The sequence below is a fragment of the Talpa europaea genome, assembly GCF_964194135.1.
Source record: "Talpa europaea genome assembly, chromosome: 1".
Lineage (NCBI taxonomy): Eukaryota > Metazoa > Chordata > Mammalia > Eulipotyphla > Talpidae > Talpa > Talpa europaea.
Window position 1 is genome coordinate 81,691,756 of NC_140073.1, and position 24,335 is coordinate 81,716,090.

The 24,335-nt window shown below is 34.7% G+C and overlaps 1 protein-coding gene across 1 annotated transcript in view; it reads left to right on the forward strand.

Moving 5' to 3' along the window:
- Positions 1-24,335, forward strand: part of THSD7B (thrombospondin type 1 domain containing 7B) — a gene marked incomplete at its 3' end in the record, with an annotated part of 691,568 nt that overhangs the window by 487,109 nt on the left and 180,124 nt on the right. Inside the window, exon 14 of the mRNA XM_084247796.1 lies at positions 4,776-4,954. Coding sequence (XP_084103922.1) covers positions 4,776-4,954 — 179 coding nt within the window. The remainder of the gene's footprint in view (positions 1-4,775; positions 4,955-24,335) is intronic.

Here is a 24,335-nt window from a genome sequence, read left to right on the forward strand (position 1 = left end):
AATTGCTCCCCCCTTATTTTGACCCTAAACCCTCTCCACCCCCCTCCCCATATTGTGTCTCTGGTTTATAGTTGCTTGTTGATTTTTATTATAATTAGTCTTTTTCCTGGTCCCTTATTTAGGTTTTCTAAATTCCTGCTATGAATGAGACCATGTGGTATTTTCCTTTTTCTTTCTGGCTTATTTTGCTGAGCATGATCCCTTCCAGCTCCATCCATGTTGCTGCAAATTGCATGAGTTTATTTTGATTGCTAAGTAGTAATCCATTACATATAAGTTCTTAACATGTCCACTTAGAGGTGACATACTCCACTTCTGCTCACATTTCAGTGGCTTCAAGGAACCTGGAGAGTACAGTCATACCTTGAGTATAGGAATTGAAACTGGAATATTTGGGCAATAACACTGATGAATATAAAACAATGATCTGAAGTCAACATCAAAACTTTAAAAGAAAATGTAAAGTACAGGAAGTTTGGTGTAATTTGAGATTTTCTCAGGGCAAGTAGATGTTATGAGAGGCTCCCAGTAGGTACAGTGCTAGAAGTACTCAGTAATATTGACTTATTAACAATCTGTGTATCATTGTAGTGTTTCAAAGCTGTTTGTTATGTGGTTAAACCATTCATTTACTTTAATCTTACCAGCACTTTTTGAAGTAGTGATAGAAATGACTTTAGTACAGGTAGTCCTAATTTAGCAGTTCAGATTGTCCTGTGGCTAATGTTCTATTAACTTTAAATATTGCCAATATTTTCTAAGAGAAAAACATCTCTTGTTTGCCTGGAAGAACCTGGCACAAGGGAGCTGATATCGCAACTGTCTATTTGAACAACTGGAGATACTATCTTGATTAAATTGCCTAGACTATTTAAGAGGCCAGTTCATTATGATTTGATTGATTAAATTGACACTGATCCATTTAGCTATCGCAAATGAATTAGGTCAAGCAATCAGTCAAAAATCTGCATCCACACAAATTGTGCCAATAAATATTTTTGCATTAATTACTTAGGAAATTGAAGCCAGGATCCATTGATATTACCTCAAATTGCCATATAGTTTGTAAACTTTATTTGTGTAATATACTATTTTTTCTCATTTAGAAGATTGATCTATTCTGAAATATAAATTGTACTCAATAGCAGGTTTATTCTTTACATGGTCACACCTGTAGTAAAGAAACAATCCTGGTTTGTGGTAAAAAATCATTTCTACTTAATAGTGAACTCGGTAGCTCAGTTAGAGAGATACCAGTTCCTTTTCTATTTACCAGCTAGTAAAATGAAACTTTTGGTCTAGATGACCTTGAATAGCTCATCTACATCAAAAATAAAATGCACCAGTAAATTATATTTTTAATTAGGGAAGCCTTAAGGGTACTTAGATGATATTTTGTTAGAATAAAATTGAATAATTTGGTTCTGAAATAGATAACTTTTAAGGAATCTAGGAAAACCTTTTTATCAATGGACCATTTAAACTTTGTATAACTTCTAAATTGGTATTAGGTTGTAAGTCCAAATATGATGCTTGTTATTTGCATTATCTTAACCATCATCCTAAATGCTGAATGTTGTAAAATCTATGCTGATTGATTTGAATGTATGGAAAATGTACATTCTAGCTATTAGAGAGAACTTTCAAAAGCTTTTTCTTAGTAACTAAAAATTTATAAAAGACAGTATAATGTAGGTGCCTTCCAACTGTCCCCTTTCAGAATCCATATTAGTCTAAATAGGCCAAAATATAAATACACCAGAGCAGGCTGGCGACCTTATTCAATTGATCTACATTTCCACACACAAATGGTTTGAGATTTTAAATAAATGTTTCAGTTGTTTTTTTTTTCCTTGAACAATGGCAAGTTCGAATATCTCAAATTGTTTTCTTTGTGACAAGAAGACATTTCCCATTTTTCTCCATCTCTCTTAGACAAATAAATACTTTAAAGCACTTGTACTTAAGCAATTGGGTATTTCTCAATGTTAGATTTTTTCACTAGTAAATACTAGTATTAAAATGTAAAACAGCAAATCTTGGACTATAGAGGTAGACTTTAGGTGCTTTGGTTGTAGATGTGGTGACATTAATCTGAAGAAGTGTGACCTTAAAGCAGTGTTTCCTCAATAAAAAGAAAATTAAAAATAAAGCTAAATATTTAAATATTCAGAAATTAAAGATATGAGATCATTTTAATTCATGACATTCTCAATTTGCACTTTGCGGTAGAAAAGAGATAATCAACATTTTCTTTCTTTTCTTTGTCTTATTTGTGGCATTATGTGGCATTACTTTAGCGAAGTAAATGGAACATACTCTTTCTAGTAGGTGGATTTATCATTACTTTATACAATAGGACAAATATAAGTAAGTTAATTTAGGTTATTCATTAATACTCCTTTCACATACCTTAATACAAGGTATTATTAGGGGAAAATTATGTATTTTTTTAAAGATTTATTTATTTTTAATAGAACCAGGGCCTCCCCAGTGGCACAGTGTTTAAGCACAGCACTGTGATGCTATCAGCAGCCTCTGCAGCCCTAATTCAATCTCTGAGCAGACAGAGAGCTACCCACATGGTGAAGCAGACCTCTCCTGTCTCGCCCACTGCTCCGCTCAGCAGTGTATTTCAGTCAGTCCGCCTGTTCTGTTCCCCACATTGTCTCTGGTGAATTCTCTCACCCCCCACACCTCTGGCCTGTACCCCAGTTCTAGTATACATAAAGAAATCTTTAAAAAATGAACTGGGGTGTAGGCCATAGGTGTGGGGATGAGAAGACTCACCAGAGTGAGGAGTAGAAAAGTAGATACACTGAAATATACTGCTAAGAGGAGTAGCAGGCAAGACTGGAGAGGTCTGCTGTGCCATGTTGTTTAGCTCCCTGGCCAGGAATCAAACTCAGGCCATCATGGTGATAGTGCTGAGACTTAATCCTTGGGCCACAAGGGAGGCCCCCCAAATTGTGTATTCTTGATGATGGAGGGGGAAAAATGCATACCAGGTACTACCCTGAGTGGTGGCTTGATCAATGAGACCACCTTACTCAAAAAGATGTGTTTTCAGCTATGTCCACTGCACTAATCTGAAGAGGTTAGTAATATAAATGGAAAAGTCATTACATCCTAGTCTCTGGAATTCAGTTTTACTGATTTTTAAGTCTATTAAATAAGTTCATCTGGTTATAACATAGATAGAAATATTATTAATGTATTCTATTCAGAATGTTGTCCACATTAGCGGATATGTTTAGGTACTTACTATGCACACTATATATAGTTCACAAAATTACAGTATTGGGTGTATGCTCTATTGATAATTCTGTAATGACTACTTCATACTTAATGGCATATCCTGCAGACAACTCTTACAGGATACAAAAGTATCTCCAGGTCAAGTAATATGATGGTCCAAGTAATGTGTTATGCATATAAATGTACTATAAAATATTTTGGTAGAAAAACTTCTACTTCCATAACAATTAGATTTAGATACTTGAATTTTACTAGTGCAGTTTCCATAGTCAAAAATTAGAATTCTCCTATGGCAGGTTAACTTTCTGGGTATTCACATTTGATCATATTCTATTGCCAAGGACTGTGAGTATTAAGTATGCAAGTAAAACTAATCCTTTCAATGATGAGATAGGTATAAGAATATGCAGTTGTTAATAGTTATGACTGTGGACATTCCTTTGAGGTATACTGTCATGAAAATAATTTTCCCAAAAAATAATTGTCACTGTTACTCCTGTTGAATTTCAAAGTTACTTTATTCTCATGGAATTTATGATCTTGACTTTGTATGGAAATTCTCTGGGTTTATGTCTTATCATGGTGAAAGGGGAAAAAACTGGTATTGCTAGAGGCTTTCTAATTAAAATCTTTCACTATGCAAGTATAGAAGAAAATAATTTAAAATCTCATTGAATTAAAAGAGCATCTAATTCAAAATCTGCTTTAAATAGGGTTTAGATAGGCACTCAAATATTTAAAACTTATTTATATGAAGTCTCCTGAAATTTTGCATTTGAAACACATATGCCATGAGAATTAATTATATTTAATTGCTATTTCTGCTCTTACATTCAGTAGCAAATGGAGTAATTGTGACTCATTTTCTCAATAAAATTAAGCAATGTTTGTGACCTCCAGTTAATTTTACTTTTAGCAATTAGTATGTACCTAAAACTAAATTGGTGATCAAAGTTGCTTAGAAAGAACTGTAGAATTACAACTGTTAGATTATAGAGAATTAATCTTTTAACATTATCAAGTGAAGCAATGTTTGCAACCCTAAAATAATCTTTCCTGATGACTCTTAGATGTTTGGTGATGACTGTTTTTGTCACAAGTATTTTGGGGGGGAAGTAAAGACATTTTAATGTTAAGAAAAAAAATAACTATAAAGTAGATATATAGATATGTAAGATATGTCTATCCTTACCTATGGAGAAAGAATATGAAATCAAGGAAAGAGTTTAGAGAGCCATCAGCTGGTGAAGAATGTGTCTTATGTGTGGGAAAATAGATGTTTTTGATTGTAATATGAACTCAGAAGGAAAAAAAAGGTAGAAATGCATAGTTATATTCACTGGAAATTGATGGAATTCTTTTATAAACTGATGTGTCCACCTCTTAAAACTGGTTTATCTGAGTAGAAAGTTATTGAAGCCACTGGAGCAATACTGTTGAACAATCAGAGCAGTGATCATGGCAAATTTGATCACTATATTTTGACCACATTTTGCCCCTTCTCTTAAATCTTTCAGGTTATATTCAAGAGGAATGTATCATACCCTGCCCGTTTGATTGCAAGTTAAGTGATTGGTCTAGTTGGGGGTCTTGCAGTTCATCTTGTGGGATTGGAGTGAGAATTCGATCCAAATGGTTAAAAGAAAAACCCTACAATGGAGGTCGCCCTTGTCCCAAGCTGGATCTCAAGAATCAGGTAAAGTGCATGAAACATTAAATTCCATAATGTTGCTGCCTTTATTGTTGCCTGTTGACATTAAGGTCATTATTTTGTTACAAGCAGCTCATACATTTATCAGAATTTTGCAAAAGGGTTAAGAGAGCAGAATTTAATAGAATTAGTAATAAAAGCCTTGCCCACTTCTAGGTAATGCCCAGATCACCTTGGTATAATTAGCAATAATATATACAAAAATTAATCTAATTTATTGTTAAATAATTTTGAAGTATAATTTGATTAACCATGATGTTGTAAAAGTGATGGGCTATGTGTATGTTACACACACACACATAAGTCATAATATTGGGAGTATGTCAATTACTTTATGACAATACATATCATCATCGGTCTTGTCCATCAACTTAAAAAAAACAGTGTTAATATTATCCTTCATCTAACTCTACATCCTAACTTTCCTTCTTCTCTATCTTACCAGTGCTTCCACAGTTCCTGTCTCTTGTGAGCTATTTCTCTACCTGTTTCCCCCAAAGTCAAAGGGTTTTTTTGAAAAATGAAACCCTAATACAACCATTTCATGTAGACATTACATAAAACTGACAATGTAAGTAGTCAAGATGGGTTAGAATATTTCAATTGGTTTTACCCAAGTCTAAGATTTAGTTAAGAAATCATAAAAATTTAAGAACTCAAATATTTCCCATGATTGAATACTAGGTATTAGATTAGGGCTACTCAGTTGGTTAAATATTGAGTAGCTGTAGCACAAGATGATTGTAGTTAACACTTCTTATTCCTAGAGAACTGAAGTGTATTCCACATGGATATGTAGATCCTTTGTGACAGAAAAATTTAATGGAATAACTATACAAGCTTCTATTACTGATTCTATTGTATTCTATTAACATCTGCCCTCATAACCCCATTTTGATTAAAGGACGTTTAATGAAAGGGAAATCTGTATACCTATTCTTAATGAATTTGAATAGCATGTCTAGTTATCTCTTGGATTGAGTTGTCATTTGTCAATTTAGTACCGGTATTTCTAGTTATTTCTTAGTAAGCTTTGATCAAACATGCATAGGTCACTGAAAAAAAAAAATCAAAGAAAAAACACTTGTTCTAAGACAAGGAAAAGTATATCCTAGTCTTTTTTTTTAAGATTATAAAAAAGTATAAACTTGGCGGGTGGGGGGCGGGAGGGGAGGGATTGGGGTCAGAATGGGGGGGGGTTGCAGTTGTATGGGGAATATAAAAATAAAATTTATTATTTAAAAAAAAGTATAAACTGTAGTTTCTTCCCACAAAGAAGAGCTAAACCTACTTGGAAAAACAGGGCGGAGGACTGTGAAATCAATATAAAGGTTGCAAAAAAGCTCTACAATCATACTAGTTTGATGAAGAAAAGAGTGGGATATGATTAATAAAAGTAGAAGCAAAGCAATCAGAGCAGAAATAGCCTGAGGAGCTAGTCTTATTTTAGTATCATGAGAAGAATGATACATATTTGTGGTTGGGAAAAAGACTTTCAAGTGAATACTCTGTATGAAGACTGACCACCTCTAGGGGATTTTGAGGCATTTAAAAAGGAAAAACAATTACTAATTTGTTTGTAATTATAAAAACTGTATTATGATTCTTAAATCTTCCTGAAAACCATCAATGAAAGCTAAGTTAAACATTCATGTGAATATGGTAATTTTATAAACTAGAAAATTATCAGGGGATTTAAAAAACTTACTTGAATGCAGACTTTAACATAATAATATCAGTATGTGAAGGCAAATGTATAGCAATGTAATACAGCATTTAGAGCATGAATAAGATATAGGTACTTGTAAGCCTCTTGGAACATAGAGAAAACTTGGTCCTAACACTTGATTGATATATAAAACGTGTAATGTTAAGAAGTAGTGCAAGCCCAATTAATATTTAAAATAAATTCCATAATAGAAATTGTGTTAGAGTGGGCTTGTTTGTTGGAGATTTTTCTAACTTTTGAGTTCAAGAAAGTATTGAGACATACCATAGACATTTGTTTATTGTAATGTTCAGAAATGAACCTGGGGCTGATTAATGATAAGGTAAAGTCGGTAAGCAAATATTCTGCTATAAAAAAATCTTAGCTATCTAGTAATATGTGTGTGGGGGGCATAATTAAATTTGAATTGAAAAGCGTACCAAATTCTTTATATTTTAACATAAGTTAAAATGCTATGTTAATATTGTTCAAGGTAATAAATAATAAATCCTCTCATCCCTAAGTCTGCGAATGGCAAGGGAAAATACTTGTGCAAAATCCTAAATGTAAAATAAATTCACCTCAGAACAATTCTTTTTTTAAGGCAATCACACTTATATCTGTATATTTATTTGTGGAAAGCTACTTGTGGTGACTTAATTATATATTTGCCTTTAAATATAGTAGAATCCTATGTGTGTGTGTGTAGTGTTATATATAGAAATTTGTTTGTGGTTGTTCACATTTTCTTAATTCATGTGAAAATAAATAAGGCTGTCAGACATTTTTATTATTTAGGAAATATTTCCCAGTTTCATAACTTATGACAATTCTTGAGAAGAGGTTGCTATTTGTTTCTCTAAGATGTAAATATGGTCTAGTGAGAAGTACACCTACTGAGTCTCTTTTGTAAAATTCAGTTTTACTCCTTCTGTTGTTGTTGTCTTCCTTTCAAATGGGTTTTTAGGTTTAGATTTATTTTTCTATTTTTGGAACCGGATTGTTTCCCATAAGTAAAAGATGTTTTTTGTTTTTTTTTTTTTAAGTAACCAAATTATAGCAGTAAGAGAAGCACATTTAGTTTCTTGTACATGAGAAAAGTGCTGCATATGTCAGATTGAGCCTAACATTGTTCATAAAGGCAGAATTTTCTTATGTGTCTGCATGTATTATATATATATATATACACACCTATGTGCTCTATGCACTTATTCATTCTTTTCCTCTTCTCTTTAGAACATGAAGTCTTTTAATGGCAAGGGCTATCTTTCTACTTTTGAAATTCATCCCAGCCCCTATGGCACTATCTTGTGGATTGTCAAATTATATTCATTGGATGCCTTATTTGAAAACAAGTCTTCTCTCTGAGTGGATTATTAGGTCTATAGAAAAAGAAATACATTAGAACTCTGATTTCTTTTTCTATAATTTATCATGTGAATTCTCAAAACCAAGAGCTCTTTTAGAAAAAGGAAATTAAAACTTCCAAATTACTGTTGCCCCCTAAGCATCTTTCAAGACTTCCCTGACAAATCCTGGATTTTGGATCCCCATTGAAATCTCACTCAGTGCTATAAATAGAAAGTTTGGCATTATATACACAAGTTCATAAACTGTTAGTAAAATCAATATTTATAATCTCTCCCAAAAGCCTCCCTTTAAAACCAAAACCTATTGACATGATAACTCTTTCTCTGGAAGTGCCTAAGTGACAGCAATACTTGAGTAGCTCTCTGCTAAGTATGTTTGTGATGCTAAATAGCTCCAATAGGCAGCTTTCCTCAAAGCTCTTATCTAGGTGGATAACTTCTTTCTTCCAAACAGTTTATTGGATTATCAGATCAGTTGGCTGATGCCCTTGACTCTGCATAATAAAATACATAATATGTTTTATTTGTTACAGTCTATAATATGTTGAGTGGATTGCAATGCACTGGTAGCATTTATTTTTCCTCTCTTTTTTTCATTTGTAATTCTTAATAGAAGATTAAATATGGGGACATTAAAGCTACATCGGACTTACATTTCCCTTTATGAATTCTTCACACAATTGAAGGCAAAGGATCTCCAGGAAATTATATTTTGTTTATACGCTGCAAATCAATGTGTTCATAGTGTTCTTGAATAAAAATCCTACATTGAGATTCATTACCTATACTTTTTAAAATGCATACCGTTTTAATACTTCTGTGATGTAGTTTTGACTATGTTTGCAACTGAGAGGATAATAGATCATATATGTGCTCTAGAGACAATTGCTATTTTAAAGACATAACTTCTCTCCAAAGAGAAATAGTCTAAAATTGGAAATGAGAGTGCATTTTATTTTTCATAGCAGGCTAATATTTTAGAGAATGCTTTCTTTCCAGAGATGTACACATAATGTTAACATGAACATTTATTCTTTGAAAGGTGGCTTTTGGGTGAGAAATATGTTTCTGAGAAATTTATGCTCATTTTCACACTACTTCATTAACTTTTAGTAGCATTTTGAATGTAGAAATAATATTGTCATCAATCTGAATGTTTGTTACCCAGAAAATATGGCAACACTTAAGGTTTAATTTCATTTATCCAATTTTGGCTTTTGTCAGCCCAGCTCCCACTCATCCTAACCTAAATCATTTGTGGCAGAGTTCTGAACACTTTGGACCATGTGTTTTGTCAAGAGCCCTAGGCTGTCATGGAGAAAGAAGCCTTTTTTTCCTGAGCATTAATATGGAAAGCAGCCCAAACTGACCCATGATTAATCACCTTCATGTGGCCTATTCTTGAGTGTGTGTGTGTGTGTGGGAGGACTTAGTGGTTACACCTTTGATAAGAACTTGCTTTAAGTATAAAATATCATATGTCATAAAAGAGGCAGAGTGATTTATTCTTTGGGTTGTTTGGGAGGATTTAATAGAAGCAGATGCCCTAAAACTCTTCACCTTTTTCCAATGCAGTAGGTGTTTTCCCAAAGCCCCAGGTATAACACACCCCATCTCAGAGGTGGCATGGAGTGACTGCTGGGAGCTATCATTCTTCTATCTGAAACTTTTATGCCTGTCTGCCCAACCAACCTCTGTGCTCTCAAGTTGTGACAGTGTGCTAATTGAGTGGAGTAGAGCTCCAAGGAGAAGCAATTTTTCTTTTTTTGTTCTTGTCTTGCAATTTCCAAGAAAAATTGTTTTTTCTTCTCTAAAGATTCTTCTTCCCCCACATTTGCATGTGCACATAATCCATTCATTTGCGTTCAAAAATAATGCCCCTGAGGCTTGTTAAAATCTTTTGAAAGTGATCGTTTTTCCTGAGAGCTGCCAGAATTACCCATGACAAGCAATTTTCCTATACCTGTCGTCCACTGTCTTGTATTTTGCTGTTTTTAAGATACTGGGTATTGCTATTCTGCATGTATTCAAACTCACTTTTAGTTGTCATTCAAGATGTTCTTATGTCCCTCCATAGAGTTCTGTTCTATGCTGGCTTGGCAAATGTCCCTAGGGTGCTCCCTGGGCTGGGTTTGTTGGATACAGTTATAAAATAGTGACACATCAGATTTTGTCTTTGGTATATCTTCTGTCTGCTCCCATATCTCATATTATCCCTAGACTCTTAACTCCTGAATTCCTGAAATATTATATTAGATAACGTGAACTTCGGCAGGAAATCATATCATCTGTGTTTGCAATTTTACAAGTATGTCATCTTAATCAAGCATTAACTTCAAGAAGTTCCCAAGATTTTTCTAGGAAAATTATTGGGAGAAACTATTTCATTTTTCCTGAATCATTAGTTTCTGCTTTAAATACAAGATGGTGACTTCCCTCTTCCTTCAGGCATTGACAAAATATGAATCTGACTTTAACCAGAAACATGAACTTGTATTAAACATATTGTTAGAAAGAAAATTAAACCATGAATGGATGGGAGTATAGCATTATCTTTATAAAAAGAAGAAAATAACTTTATTAGAACTATTTAAAAATAAAATTCTAATGGCATGCTAATTCTCCAGGACTTTCTAAAATTGAGATATAATTGGCATATCTTCCCGAAGTTTGAAATATACATTGTTTTGGTTTGATACATTTATATATTGCAGTGGTATTAGTTGACACTTCTATCTTGTCATATAATTATTTCATTTTTGTCGTAAGAACATGTAAGATCCAGTCTTTTAGCAACTTTGAAGTTTCTAATACAGATTTGTTGACTTTCATCACTGTGTTCTGCATCGATTGTCCAGAACTTATTTATCTACTAGTTACAAGTTGTACCGTTTAGATGTTTTAAGTTGTATCCCACTATTAAATTACCAGTAAGCAATTTACCTAGTTCCTGATTAAATTCTGTGATAGTTTTCTGTAGAAATGCATTTGTTAAATGATTTATTTGACATGACTATTTTTTGACATGAATCAAGACAAAATTAGTTTCTCTGAGAAGCTTATGTATGTATTCTGAAACCTAGAGCTTATTGTTTCATAATATTTATAGATTGTAAGGCTAGAAAAATCACTTGTGGGGGAGGGGAAGGTTGTTATAAAAATGGTTCCCAGACCCCTGCCCTGGAGACCATAGCCAGTACAGTTAGAGTAGATTCACAAATGTGTGTTTATTAAGCAAAGAGTTAGTCTTTGTTGGCTCTTCTGATAAAGTAAGTTGATAAAAACCACCAGAATTGAGATTCTTGCCACAGAGGCTCTATTTTCTGCTGTTGTTGACTTCGCCTGCAATTTCTAATATAAAGAGTGAGCACAACCACTATTTATTTGCATGGTACCATAGGGTAAGCAAACCTAGGAGTATCCTCCCTTTCACAGAAGAAACTATGACTTACGGGTGTATGTATGTGTGTAAATTATTTGCCCAGCTTCACCCTTCTGGTGTATATAAAGGGTTAAAAGTCAGATCTGAGGATGTCTTATAACTATGAGAACTTGAGGAAAATATTTAACCTTTTTAAATGTTAATTTCACAATGTGCTAAATGGGTATAATGATAACTATATCGTAAGGATTGTTGTACTAATTAATAAAAATGAAAGTAGACATAAACCTATCTCTTTGCTTGGCATTTAGGAATAGCTTGATAAATGTTAGATAGGATTCTTTTTTCTTGGTCTTTCAGATTTAATTTGTTTCCAATTCAGTTTATTTCACCTGTACCTTATTGCCTTTTAGATCCAAGTTATACACATTGTATTCTTTTTACATTTAGCTGAAACATTTTAAATCAGATATTTTAGCTATATTAACTCAGCTGTAATACATGGCAAAAGCTACTGTCACTACTTCCATTTTGGAAAATCTGTTTTATCTCTAAACATTTTGTTCAGCATTGCATTTTATTTCTATTGGCAAAAGGACATGTAACTTTTTGTACATTTATAATTTTTATGAATTTGTGATCCTTTGGAATTTTCTATGAGCATTTTTATTAAGGAGTATAACACAGTTATACAACTTATGGGTAGAACTCTATGAATTTTCAGAGTGAGCCTCCCTGTGCAATACCACGCATCTTCTTGATGTGTGCATCAAGAAATGATACATTATCAACATATCAGATGCCTTGTATCTGCCCTTCACTGCCACCTCCTCTTGTCAAATAGAACCGCTATTCAGACTTCTATGTTAGCTTTGTCATTAAAAATATTTACTCAAATGTATTCTGCACTGCATATCCCTTTGTATCTGCCTTTTCCTTTTCAACATTGTATTTGTGAGATGTACCCATGTTCTGTGTAGCAATATCCATTTTCGTTCATTTATATTAGGTCATTATGTAGATTCCATAATTTTATTGTGTTAACCACAGTTTATCCATTTTTTATTGTCAATGGATGGATATTTGTTTGTTTGTTTGTTTGTTTTCCTGTTTGGAACTTTACAAATAACATGCTATGACCATTCTTGTAAATGTCTTTTGGTGCACTACATATAATGCACTACATATAACTCTTGGTTGGGCATATAACTGTAAGTAGAACTCCTAGCCATAGAATATGCATACATGCATCTTCAGTAGATTTATTTTTAACTGGTAAATTATTACAGATCTTCCTAAAAACAGGTAGCATGTAATTCTAGATGACTTGAAATATGACCTGACACCATATAAAGGGGTGAAAGTCAAAAGCATACATTCAAATGTTTATCTCAGCACTCCTCATATCACAGTGTGTCAGTGACTGTGCCTACTTGTTAAGTTGTATCTCTGTTCCCAAGCAGTGTGTGAGGAGACTTTCTTGATGGAATCTGCTTACCTCTCTCCTAAACAACCATCATAGATATCTTGTTTCTTCTGACTCCAGTGTCTTATCCTCCTCTTCTTCCTGCTCTAGTCCTCACAGAGCAGCCTCAATGAATTTTCCAAATCATGAGTCTGGTCACATAAAATCTCTCATAGGTCTCATACTACCTTCCTCATAAAGTAGCAATTATGTATAACAGTTTATAAAAATAAATTTCATGAAAAAAAATAAATTTCATGACCTGACCCCAGCCACATTTCTCTGAGCTCAGAGGTGTGGTCAAATTAGCAAGGGAAGCCACTGAATCAGGAGAAAGGGGCCATTTCTGTCTCCTCCTCATCTCACAAAGGCTTTATCATAAAGATTGGGGATTTCACATGATCAGGCTGGTCATGATGTCTTTTAAGAGAAATCACCTTTCAATTCACAAATCACCAGACTTTCTTTGATGAAATTAGATATTTGGATTTCCTTTCTCTGCTACTCATCAAATTCCCTCTACATGGTTTAAAATCATGTTCCACTCACCACCATTTAAATATAGACTGTCCAAGCAGGTTGAAGTTGTTGTTTTCTTCCTTGAAGAGAAATCTGTCTCTTAGATTCTGTGCTATCTATACTGAAAGCAATGATTCTGGTAAAATGATGGTTATGTGTGATGTGGATAGGGATTTCTTAGGACAGCAGTTTATTAATGATCCCTGGTAGAAATAAAAAAAAATAAAAATAATGGAATTCAAAGTAATTGTACATGTTTTGTAGGTCGATTTAATTCAGAACACCTGTGCCATTACTGTTTTATTCATTGAGCAAATCTTTATTGAGAATGATGTGCCAGGAAGAGATATTGAGAATGTTCATTTCAACTCTACTACACAAGGCGTTTCCACTAGGAACGTGCATTTTGTAAATTTGAGGAAATGTTTACTGGTATTGCTGTAGATTCTCATGTCATTAGAACTGATTTACCTACTACAAAAAATATATATAATCAGTAGATTCAATCAGAATGATTTACTCCTCACAGAAATTTCCACCCAAATTGGCAGAAGCAATAAGGAAATGCACTGTCTCAAGTATCAAGAAATCCAGTGCTGACACAAACTCCAGAAGTTGTTGGTTTGGGGGCACAGCAATGTCATCAAGGCATGTTTGTTTTGGTATCTCTACTTTGTCATCTCCATTGTTGACTTCATTATCAGCATCTGATGCAGCAAAGACCACAAATATTAAAGAATGTCTCTCTTAATGGGAATATTAGGAACAACAGAATTTTCACAAAGCTTCCCCAACTTCCCTGAAAGACTTCACCTCATATTTCACTGACTAACGTTGAATTCTATGTCTTTTCTTAAACTAATTGCTGGAATGGGAGGGACTTGATTTAGTCAAATGAGTATTTACCAGACTTTTCTTTTGGAACTACATAAAACATATAGAAATCTAAAATATGAGTTTGGCAAACCAGGATATATGTTCAGAGTTGTTTCTGCCAGTGTGTGTAGGAGTTTAAAACACTAGGCTTTTTGAGATGGTGACATCAATGTCTCAGTTACACCATAAGTCCACTTATGAAACTTCTCAAAATTTAAAGTGCATATGGATTACATGACAGATATTACTAAAAATGCAGACTCTAAGTAGGTCTAGGAGATAAGTATTGCAAACTTAATAAGCTCTCAGATGGTGGCAGAGTTGCTGGACTGCAAATCACACCTTGAGATGTTTAATGATTATTAGTTGAAGAACTCTTTCCTAGACTAATCTCCTGGGGTGGAATATATATTGAGGAGTGAGCCATAATATATACTATATACTCTTAATTTTACTCTTCACATTCAATTTGGTAAGAGTATAATTAGATTTAAATACCATTTTGAGCCTTATCATTGAAATGGAAAAAAATTTTTTAAAGACTTGCTTATGCATACAAGAACTGGGTACAGGCCATAGGTACAGGGGGTGAGAGGACTCACCAGACACAGAGTGAGGAACAGAACAGGCAGCATGACTGAAATACAATGCTGAGGAGAGCAGCAGGAGAGACAGAAGAGGTCTGCTGAGCCATGTGGGTCCCGGGGATCAAACTCGGGCTGCAGTAGCTGCAGATAGCTTCATAGTGCTGTGCTTAACCCCTTGTGCCACCAGGGAGTTCCCGAAATGGAAAATGTTTTAAATAGAACATCATGAAGTCTCTTTTATGTTAAAGAAGATGACTTAATATGTTCCTGGCAGAGACATGAATTGTCTTGACCAGACTTCTTCATGACACCTTATTTGGGAGGGAGAGGACAAAGTCATTTCTATTTTGCAAGTTATTTTGCATAACCAACTTTTCAGTGCCTCATTCCATGTGATTAATAAGCGGACCTCAGATAACATAAAGAATACATTCTTATACCACATGTTTCTCCTTCTGTTGCCCCTGCCCTGTGTTCCTCAGTGAAGCCTTCATTGGGTTATTCCCCAATAAAACAAAGACTTTCTGGAATTATGCATGTCTTCATGAGTGCCCATAGCACTAATGAAGGAAACCACATCTTATATCTCCTTAGAAATTCCTCCAGAATGTTTCTGTCCAAGTAGAAACTATAGACTATTCAACATTGCAGCACCATTTGGTAATGCAAGTAACAATAGCAGATGGCAAGAATAAGTAGAGCTGAATATCATTCTGTGTGAAAGTGAAATAAGAGCCCATATTTATGGGAAAGAAATCTCAGTGAAAATTGTTCATTTAAGGAGATTTATATATTTAGATTTAGATCTGTAGTTTCTGTTAAAAAATTAAAAATGCTCCCGAAGGATAGTACATTCAGAATAGGTGAGAAGGAAATCTTAGGAAGTGAAAAGCAATGAGATATTAAACACTCAGATGTGGTTTTTATACGTTCACAGCCGTTTAGTTGTTTGCTCATGTTCTTCTGTTTCCTACCTGTCCATCCTGATTCTTTCTGAAACTTGAGACGGCTATAAAGCAGATATCTTGTCTTCTTGCATTCATAATTTTCCAAGGGTTGAACAGTCACAACCACATCTCTGAAAATTCAGGTGCCCTCCTAATAATTAAGATATAAGTGTTTTAGATGGTAGGTAGATTTTTATGGTAGGTAGAACATCTGATGGGACCAAAGTTTTATATTCTTTGTTCTGAGTCAATAATGAGTCGTATTAGAGAACCCTGAATGCTATAGACTGAAAGATTGTGCCTACCCACATTTATTATGTTAAAACCTAATGCCCATGGTGATGGTATTTGGAGGATGGGCCTTTGAGAGATGATTGTGTTATGAGGTTGGACATTTATTTCTCACAGATCTAGGAAATTCAATACCAGGAAGTGGGCTCCCACCAAACACTGAATTTGCCACTCCCTTATCTTGGACTTCCCAAACCCCAGAATTGTGAAAAATAAGCCTGCTGTTTATAAGCTACACAGTCTATATTATTTTTGTTATAGCCCAAACTAAGATAGTACACATGTATATTTAGATAGTTTATGTTCAGATTATTTTACTAGCCTAATATTTACTGCCTTTATGACTTCATGGTGGTGTTTGAGTTTATCACTCAGAGTTTGCAACTGGGCCAGCAGTTGCAAACTGCTGGGATGTAGCAGTTTGCAATTGGAATGTAGCAAAAAGGGGAGAGTTTGATTCAGTCATTTTGGTGTATTATAGTGATTCATCTTTGTGTGTGTGTGTGTGTGTGTGAAAATATGGCAAAATTTTGCTGAAAAGAATTGCTAATTCTGTATGTTTGTCTACTTTTAAAAATTGGTGATTTTTCTCTGTGTAGTGACTAAAGCTATGTCTATAAGAAACTGAAACAAATTACAAGTTCAGTAAATTCTATGGAAAGAATTCATGAAAATGGAATATTGGTGACCTGACTGTAGACCTGTAGTGCCTATCTGCATTCTATTTCCTGCCCACCCCTGCATTATAAGCATTTGAATCCAAGTCTCTTATGTCTTGAAATCCAAACCAAAAATATACCTGAGTGAAATGCTCAATAATTCTGGAGAAACAATTGGTCAAGGCAGCAATTTAATGCTAATTAGAGATAGCAAAGAAATAAAGGAGAGAAACTGAATAGAAACAGCTGTGAAATGTAAAAGTGAAATATGGACATCTTGAACTCAGTATATGATACTCTTCGCATGAATTATTGCCTGTCATTTGTAATGAACATTATTCAAAACTACTGAAAAATCTGTTATGGCTTATTACTTAATTAAAAGTAAGTTATGAGAATTTTCTATCTTTATATAATTTATATCATTTGCAAGTCATGAATTTCCCATAATTCCATTGGCCTTAATCATCAAAAAAGTATTGCTATGCTTAAGTACAATCACATGCATCTTTTCTAGTCTCTAGCAGATGTTACAAAAGAAACTATCACAGCTGGTGAAAATTGATATTCAAGAGTGTAAAACTTGGCAGTGAGAAGATTAATTTTCTGTACTTAATGCCCTTGATTCTTGAAAACTTTAAACTTTCTTTATAGTAAGGCCAATGGTTTCATTGTCTACTTGGCAATGGGCAGATGATAATGTTCTCTATGTTACTTTATTACAAACCAAAGAAGACTGGTTTGTTTCATGAGTTTGTAAGGGATGCTTGGATGCTGGCACATTAGCTGCATCTCTTGGACTGCTGTGATGAGGAAGTGCAAAGTAGATTTAACAACTTGCTAAAATTATCACCATTAGAGTGAATGGAGTACTAAAATATATATACCAGATGTTTAAAATGGTTAGATTTGGGAGAAAACATACATTAATTTACATTTTAGTGCTAAGTACAAATTTTAATTTGTTCTGATTAACTACTTTATAGCCCATCTAGAATGCCATATGAAGGAGTTATAGAAGGGCTATAAAAGAAACCATAATCAAGAGATGCCATTTTATCGGCAGAAGAGTTTCATACCCAGTGCCCATATTGCTCAGAAGGGTTCAAGTTTCATTTGTCCAGAATGTGTCCATTGAATTACAGGACTGATATGGGAAGCAGATTAACTCCATTAATTACAACTATGTGTCAATACTTAATCCCACCACAGACCAGGCAATTGTCCTAATCTGTTAATATATTCACATACATACTTGCTATAGTCAAGTGACCATGCAAAGCAGAAATATATTTTTTAAATTGATTTATTTTTACAATTTTCTTATTTATGCATGCAAGAACTGGGGTATAGGCCAGAGGTGCAGGGTGGGTGAAAGAATTCACCAGAGACAGTGGAGAGCAGAACAGAGAGAGCTACTGAAACACACTGCTGAGGGGAGCAGCAGACGAGAGAGGTCTGCCTTGCTATGTGAGTTAGCTCCCTGGCCAGGGATCAAACTCATGCCATAGTGGCTGGGAATAGCTTGATAACACTGAGACTTAACCCTTCCACCACCAGGGAGGCCCATATATAATTAGATTTTTTGATAAGAAAATTGATTCTATCTAAAGGTTTCTTGTAGATTTAAAAAAAATGGAAATTATAAATGCTGTTGAGATAATATGTTCAACAGATCTACTATAATTCCTGGCATATAATAGGAGTTCTGTTAAGCAGTCACTGATATTGACATCATAATGTGGCATAATTCCGAGAATATGAAGATTCATGGAGAAGGTTATTAGAAACCCCAACATATTAAAAACTTCTTCAAACCCAGATGTTACGTCTTGGGGAATCTTTTGGCAAACTCTAGATCTCAGAATACATTATTTGTAATGTCCAATGTTTGCAATCAGGTGTCAATTTATTTTATTAGGTCAATTTTTTTAGAAGAATTTTTAAACTAAAATTTGGGTTCTTACTATCCAGTCACATGTCAGGATATCTGGCATATTTCAAGTGAATATGAGAATACCTGTATTCTTTAGACAGAACATACAGTATGATGCCCATATTTTCCCCTCTCCCATGGTGCTCCCATAGGCCTAGTTTAACCTTCAATTGCCAAGTTCATCCCTTAATACTTATTAGCTGGTGGGCCTCCCAGGTGGTGCAGCGGTTGAGCGCTGGTTTGCGAAGCTGCCCGCGGCCTCTGCGGCGCCAGTTCGATCCCGGCTGCTCCCCGGCCACCAGAGGAGGGTCCCACATGGTGTGCAGGCCTCTCCTGCCGCCCGCTGCTCCCCTCGGCAGTGTACTTCGGTCCTTCTGCCTGCTCTGCTCTGGCTCTGGTGAATTCTCTCACCCTCCCGCGCTTCTGACTGTACCCAGTGCATGTATAAACAAAAACAAACAAATAAATAAAAACATGCCTCTATAAAAAAAAAAAAAAAACTTTAAAAAAATACTTATTAGCTGGTGAGAGAATATGAATAGAGCCCTCATGTTTCAACAATTCAGCTCTAAACAAGGTGGAAACATCATATAAAAATGTTTTATTCTCCTAGCATGATGAATAGACCTGTATAACATCCCAGATGGCTAAATTCAAATTTGGGATTCACACAGTTCTAGAGTGGAATGTAGTGCCATTGGGATACTTACATGAGTAGGCAACTGCCCCAATCCTCAAAAGGACAAATCAGGGAAGTTATTCATACAACTCATGGAAGCAGCTCAGACTCACTTGGCAGAGAATTCTAGGTCCAGGTTTCCTAGAATATGAACTGATAAGCATCTTGAAGGAGGCAGACTTCATGTCACCAATGGGCATGTCCTCTTGAACATTTGCTACAATTGGGGGTGTGGGGAGAAGGCAGTTCTGTTAGTGACCATTTCTAATGAGACTGTACTTTCTATGGAAGCTTTAAGATGAAAGCATGATTCTTGGAATTCAGGTTCTTATAAAAATGATAACCTGAATGATAGAAAAACAATATAGAGTGCTACGCTAGAAATACATTAGTTCTCAGAAATTGTTTTACTCATTTACGACACATGCCTAGAATCTGCAGTTTGGAGTTTGAGGTCACTGGTTTGGTCACCTTCTCCTGCCATAGCTGCTCTTGAATAACATTCAATTATTTCAATGGAAGTATGAAAAAATTAGAAGAGTTTCATCTAAACGTCTTTTAGGAACTTGCCCTTAAAACAGGCATTCTTAAATTTTCTGGATATAGGACCCTTTATTGTTAAGTAATGAGGATTCCAAAAAAGAGGTCTTATTTATATGGGTAATATATATCCAGTTTGTTGTACTCAGAATTTAAAGTGAGCTATTGAATAAGGATTTATTAATTATTTTTAAAAATATCAAAACCCCTTACATGCTAATATTAGTAATATTTTCTTAAGAAATGCATATTACAAAAGTTTGGAAAAGTAGCATTGTTTATTGTTAGAAATATGAAGAGTAAAAATTCAAAATTCCAAATATTTATATTTAAAGAAATTTATTCTTTGTAATAAAATAATAATGTAACAGAATAAATGCATCCTCAGCACTACAAATCAATATAGCATTGTTTTATTTTTTGTAAATTTATTTGATAATCAGACATAGAATATAGTGGAAATCTCACATGTACTTCAGGATTAATTTTTTTTAAAGATTTATTTATGCATACAAGAACTGGGGTACAGGCCAGAGGTGTGGGGGGTGAGAGGATTCACTAGAGACAGAGTGGGGAACAGAACAGGCAGATGTACTGAAATACACTGCTGAGGGGAGCAGTGGGCGAGGCAGGAGATTTCTGCTGGCCATGTGGGTTGCTCCCTGGCCGGCCAGAGATTGAACTCATGGCTGTGGATAACCTTTTTCTCTTAACTCTTTGTGATTCTAAATGTATGTTTCTCTAGTACTTGGTATTCATTTACAGAGATACTAGAAAGAACAAAACTCCTCTCAGAAAGGCAAGTTCCCTCAATAAGCTTTATGTATTCTCAGTGTGTCTTTCTAACAGTCGTATTGCAGTCTGTTCCTATTTATTTAGGCATGTACTCAATGTTAAGATCTTTAGACATCATTTTAAAGTACTTTGGGAATCTTCTTTAACATTTGGAATAAGAATACACTGTTAGGCTAGCATTAGTCATTCTACAAAATATATGCTCAGGATTTATTTCATAAGCAATTTAAAATTATAGCTATGATTTCAATATTTACAAAAAGTCTGTACCAATGTTGTCTTGTAGATTTTTTGAAAACTCATTTTGATTTACATTATGCTAATTTAAAATATAAACACAAGGCATTTAGAATAGCATCCATGTAGATCTCATCAAATTCTGCCATTCAATTAAAAAAAAACTAGCTGTCAGTATTAGATTACTGTATTAAATTTACATATGGAGTGTTCTACATACTGAGCAATTATTCTGAAGTTCTCTTTATTGAGAAAAGATGAAAATTTTCACTTTTGATTAAGCTAAATTGCCTATCTCAAGAACTTTCCAATTAATTATAATTCAAATAGAGATTTTTCATTAGAGTTCAGAAGAGGCTAAATTTAAGTGCATTAATAAATTAACAAGTTTAAAATTTTAAACATGTGAAAGACTATGGGAAGTCCTAGATTTTTGAAAAGACAACTTTGTAAAACTTTACAAAATTAAGTTTCAATAATTTGAAAACTATTTTTCCCAGAAGTTCTACATATAACTCTTAGTTACCTCTCGAAACACTGAGACTTTCTTGATACCTGGTCTTGTATATCACAGAGAAATTTCAGCTTCTGGTGTTTTAGTTTTATATATATGACAGTTTTAAGACATTTTCCTGGTACTAAAAAAGGATATTAAGTAGACATTTTCCCACTTAATACATATGACAACTTCTGTAAGATTGCTCTTAGAAAAATGTCATCTTATTTTACATAAAAAATAATTCTAGAAATCAGGGTCAAGAAGATGCTTCTGCATACCTGATAGTAAACATTTTAGACTTTGCAGGCCATAGTTTCTCTATCAGAGCTACTCACCTCTTTTGTATAACAAGGCAGGTATAGACTATAAATAAACAGATGAACATGCCTATTTCCACCACAGATAGACAATGGTCAAGATTTGACCCGTAAGCTTAGTTTGCCAACCCTGATAACCTCTATAAAGAAGCTTTCTCAGAAATTATAGAGATGGTGCTAAAATCAGAGTTCACATAAAATAGTAGATCCTATTAGCCTTTTCACACCCCAACGGTACTCAGAAACACCATCTCTAAAAATACATAGTGTGGCTTTTTCTGGGCTAGTCGAAGTAGCATTCTATGAGCTTATTCATGAGCTTCTTTTTATGTACAAAACTGCTGCCTATGTTAATATAGGCCAGTTTTTCAATTATATTTCATGTGTTCATGAAGAAGTTTGTGTTCTGAGAGATGACTGTACAAATTCTCATGCTTAAATAATAGTCAGAAACTTAGGACTGAATACATTTAAATTTGTCTTTTGGCATTTAGAAAACTTTTAATATACTAATATACAATGTAAATCACCAGGTGACAGTGTAGATATGTTATATTTCCCCAAATTATGTAATCATGGAACCACCACTGAGTAATCCCAGGAAATATTAATATATGGAACTCAGTTTGATAAATGCTAGTATCAAACAGCATTTTGGGAAGTCCCAGTTCAGTATGTCTAATCACACTTTTTTTTTACAACCTTATTCAGATTGCTAATTCTGTCAATTTTAGCTCCTATAAATCTCCCATTAGTCCACTTCTGTCCATTTCTGCTGCTGCCACCTTTATGTAAGTTGCCAACTTCTTGAATCTGGGCTTTTGCAAAAGTCACTGAAGAGGTCTCCCATGTTTACTCTTACTTCCCTTCAGTCCTCTTTCCATACTACCTGAGGATAATCATTAAAAAAAAAAAAAAAAAAGTACATCTGCTTGCATAATCTCCTTGTTTATTTTCCCAAAGACCAAAATTCTTAAAATAGCTCACAAGATAGTCCATACTGGGATTTCTGCTTACATCTTTAGTTTTATCTCATGTTATACTGCCTCTTATTTGCTAGCTGCACTGGTCTTCTGTCAGGTCTTCTATTTTTTTTTTTAATTTTTTTTTAATAGAGGCATGCTTTTTTTATTTATTTTATTGTTTGTTTGTTTTGTTTATACATGCACTGGGTACAGTCAGAAGCACGGGAGGGTGGGAGAATTCACCAGAGCCAGAGCGGGGAGCAGAGCAGGCAGAAGGACTGAAGTACACTGCTGAGGGGAGCAGCGGGCGGCAGGAGAGGTCTGCGCGCCATGTGGGACCCTCCTCCGGTGGCCGGGGAGCAGCCGGGGATCGAACCGGCGCTGCAGAGGCCGCGGGCAGCTTCGCAACCCAGCGCTCAACCGCTGCGCCACCTGGGAGGCCCTGTCAGGTCTTCTAATGTACCATCATGGGGTCTTTGCAAATGATTTTCTCATTACCTGGAATGGTGGTTGTTGTCCTGAGTGCTGCCGTATAAACTGTGTGTTTTTTTTTAAATTTTAGTCCTATAACTTTGTTTTATAACAAAGTATATTTTTCAGATGCACAGCAATATAAATCAACATCTGTATATACTACTATATTATGTTCACCACCAAAATTCTAATTCCGTCCTTCACCTTTTACCTAATTCACCCACCTCCTTCCCAAATCCCTTCTGGTAATACTAAGTCCACCTAGTAGTCTAAAATTTTTTATTTTATTTATTTGTTCTTCATGTACTACACGAGCAATGTCATATGCTTTCTTTTTGTCTAACTTATTTCACTAAGCGTATCATCTTCTAGATGCATCCATGTTAACAGTATTCTAATTGTGACTGGTCATCTGGACATAGACTTCCCAGCTAAAAGAATCAATAGCCTATAAATGATAACTCTTTCTCTCCTCAGTCTCCATTTGGAGATTTCTCCACTTGACTGCACTTCTCAAAACCACCCATTCCACCTTGATTGTAATTTCAGAATAGTGAGAACTGTTGACAGTGAGAGGAAAGGAAAGGAGAATATGGCAGAGCCATTTATCTAACGCAGTGTAGGTTCTCTGAAATAAAGACTGTATTTCATAATGCTGGGGCGTAAAACCACTGCTTGGTGCTTGAGTTCTATCAGACAGCCTGATGCAGTAGGAATAGTGGGAAGTTACTAAGTGACAGTTCTTCTAGGTGAAAGCTATGAGAGTATGTTTTGTCCCACTTGGGACTGAGATGTGACACCAATAGGATACCTTACAACTTAGAGTTTCTTATTTAGTTCTCTGCTGCATAAATAGTCATGTTTTTCTGAAATAGTAAGAGTTCAGACTAATGAGCAGAATTCTTTGCCTATATTATCTGTGTTTTTTTTTTTTTTAATTAACCCAAAGGTGCACATGTAGTAAGTTGTAGATGTGGGGCTGAAACTTGGGGGAGCTTATCTCCAGAGTCTAAGCTAATTCCTGTGTCTATGACCCAGTGCATGAAAAATCCAAAGTCTGTGGTCTCAAAGGAAACAGATGCTGATTATTGAGTATGCTGGAGTGCTGTGGAGGAGCAAT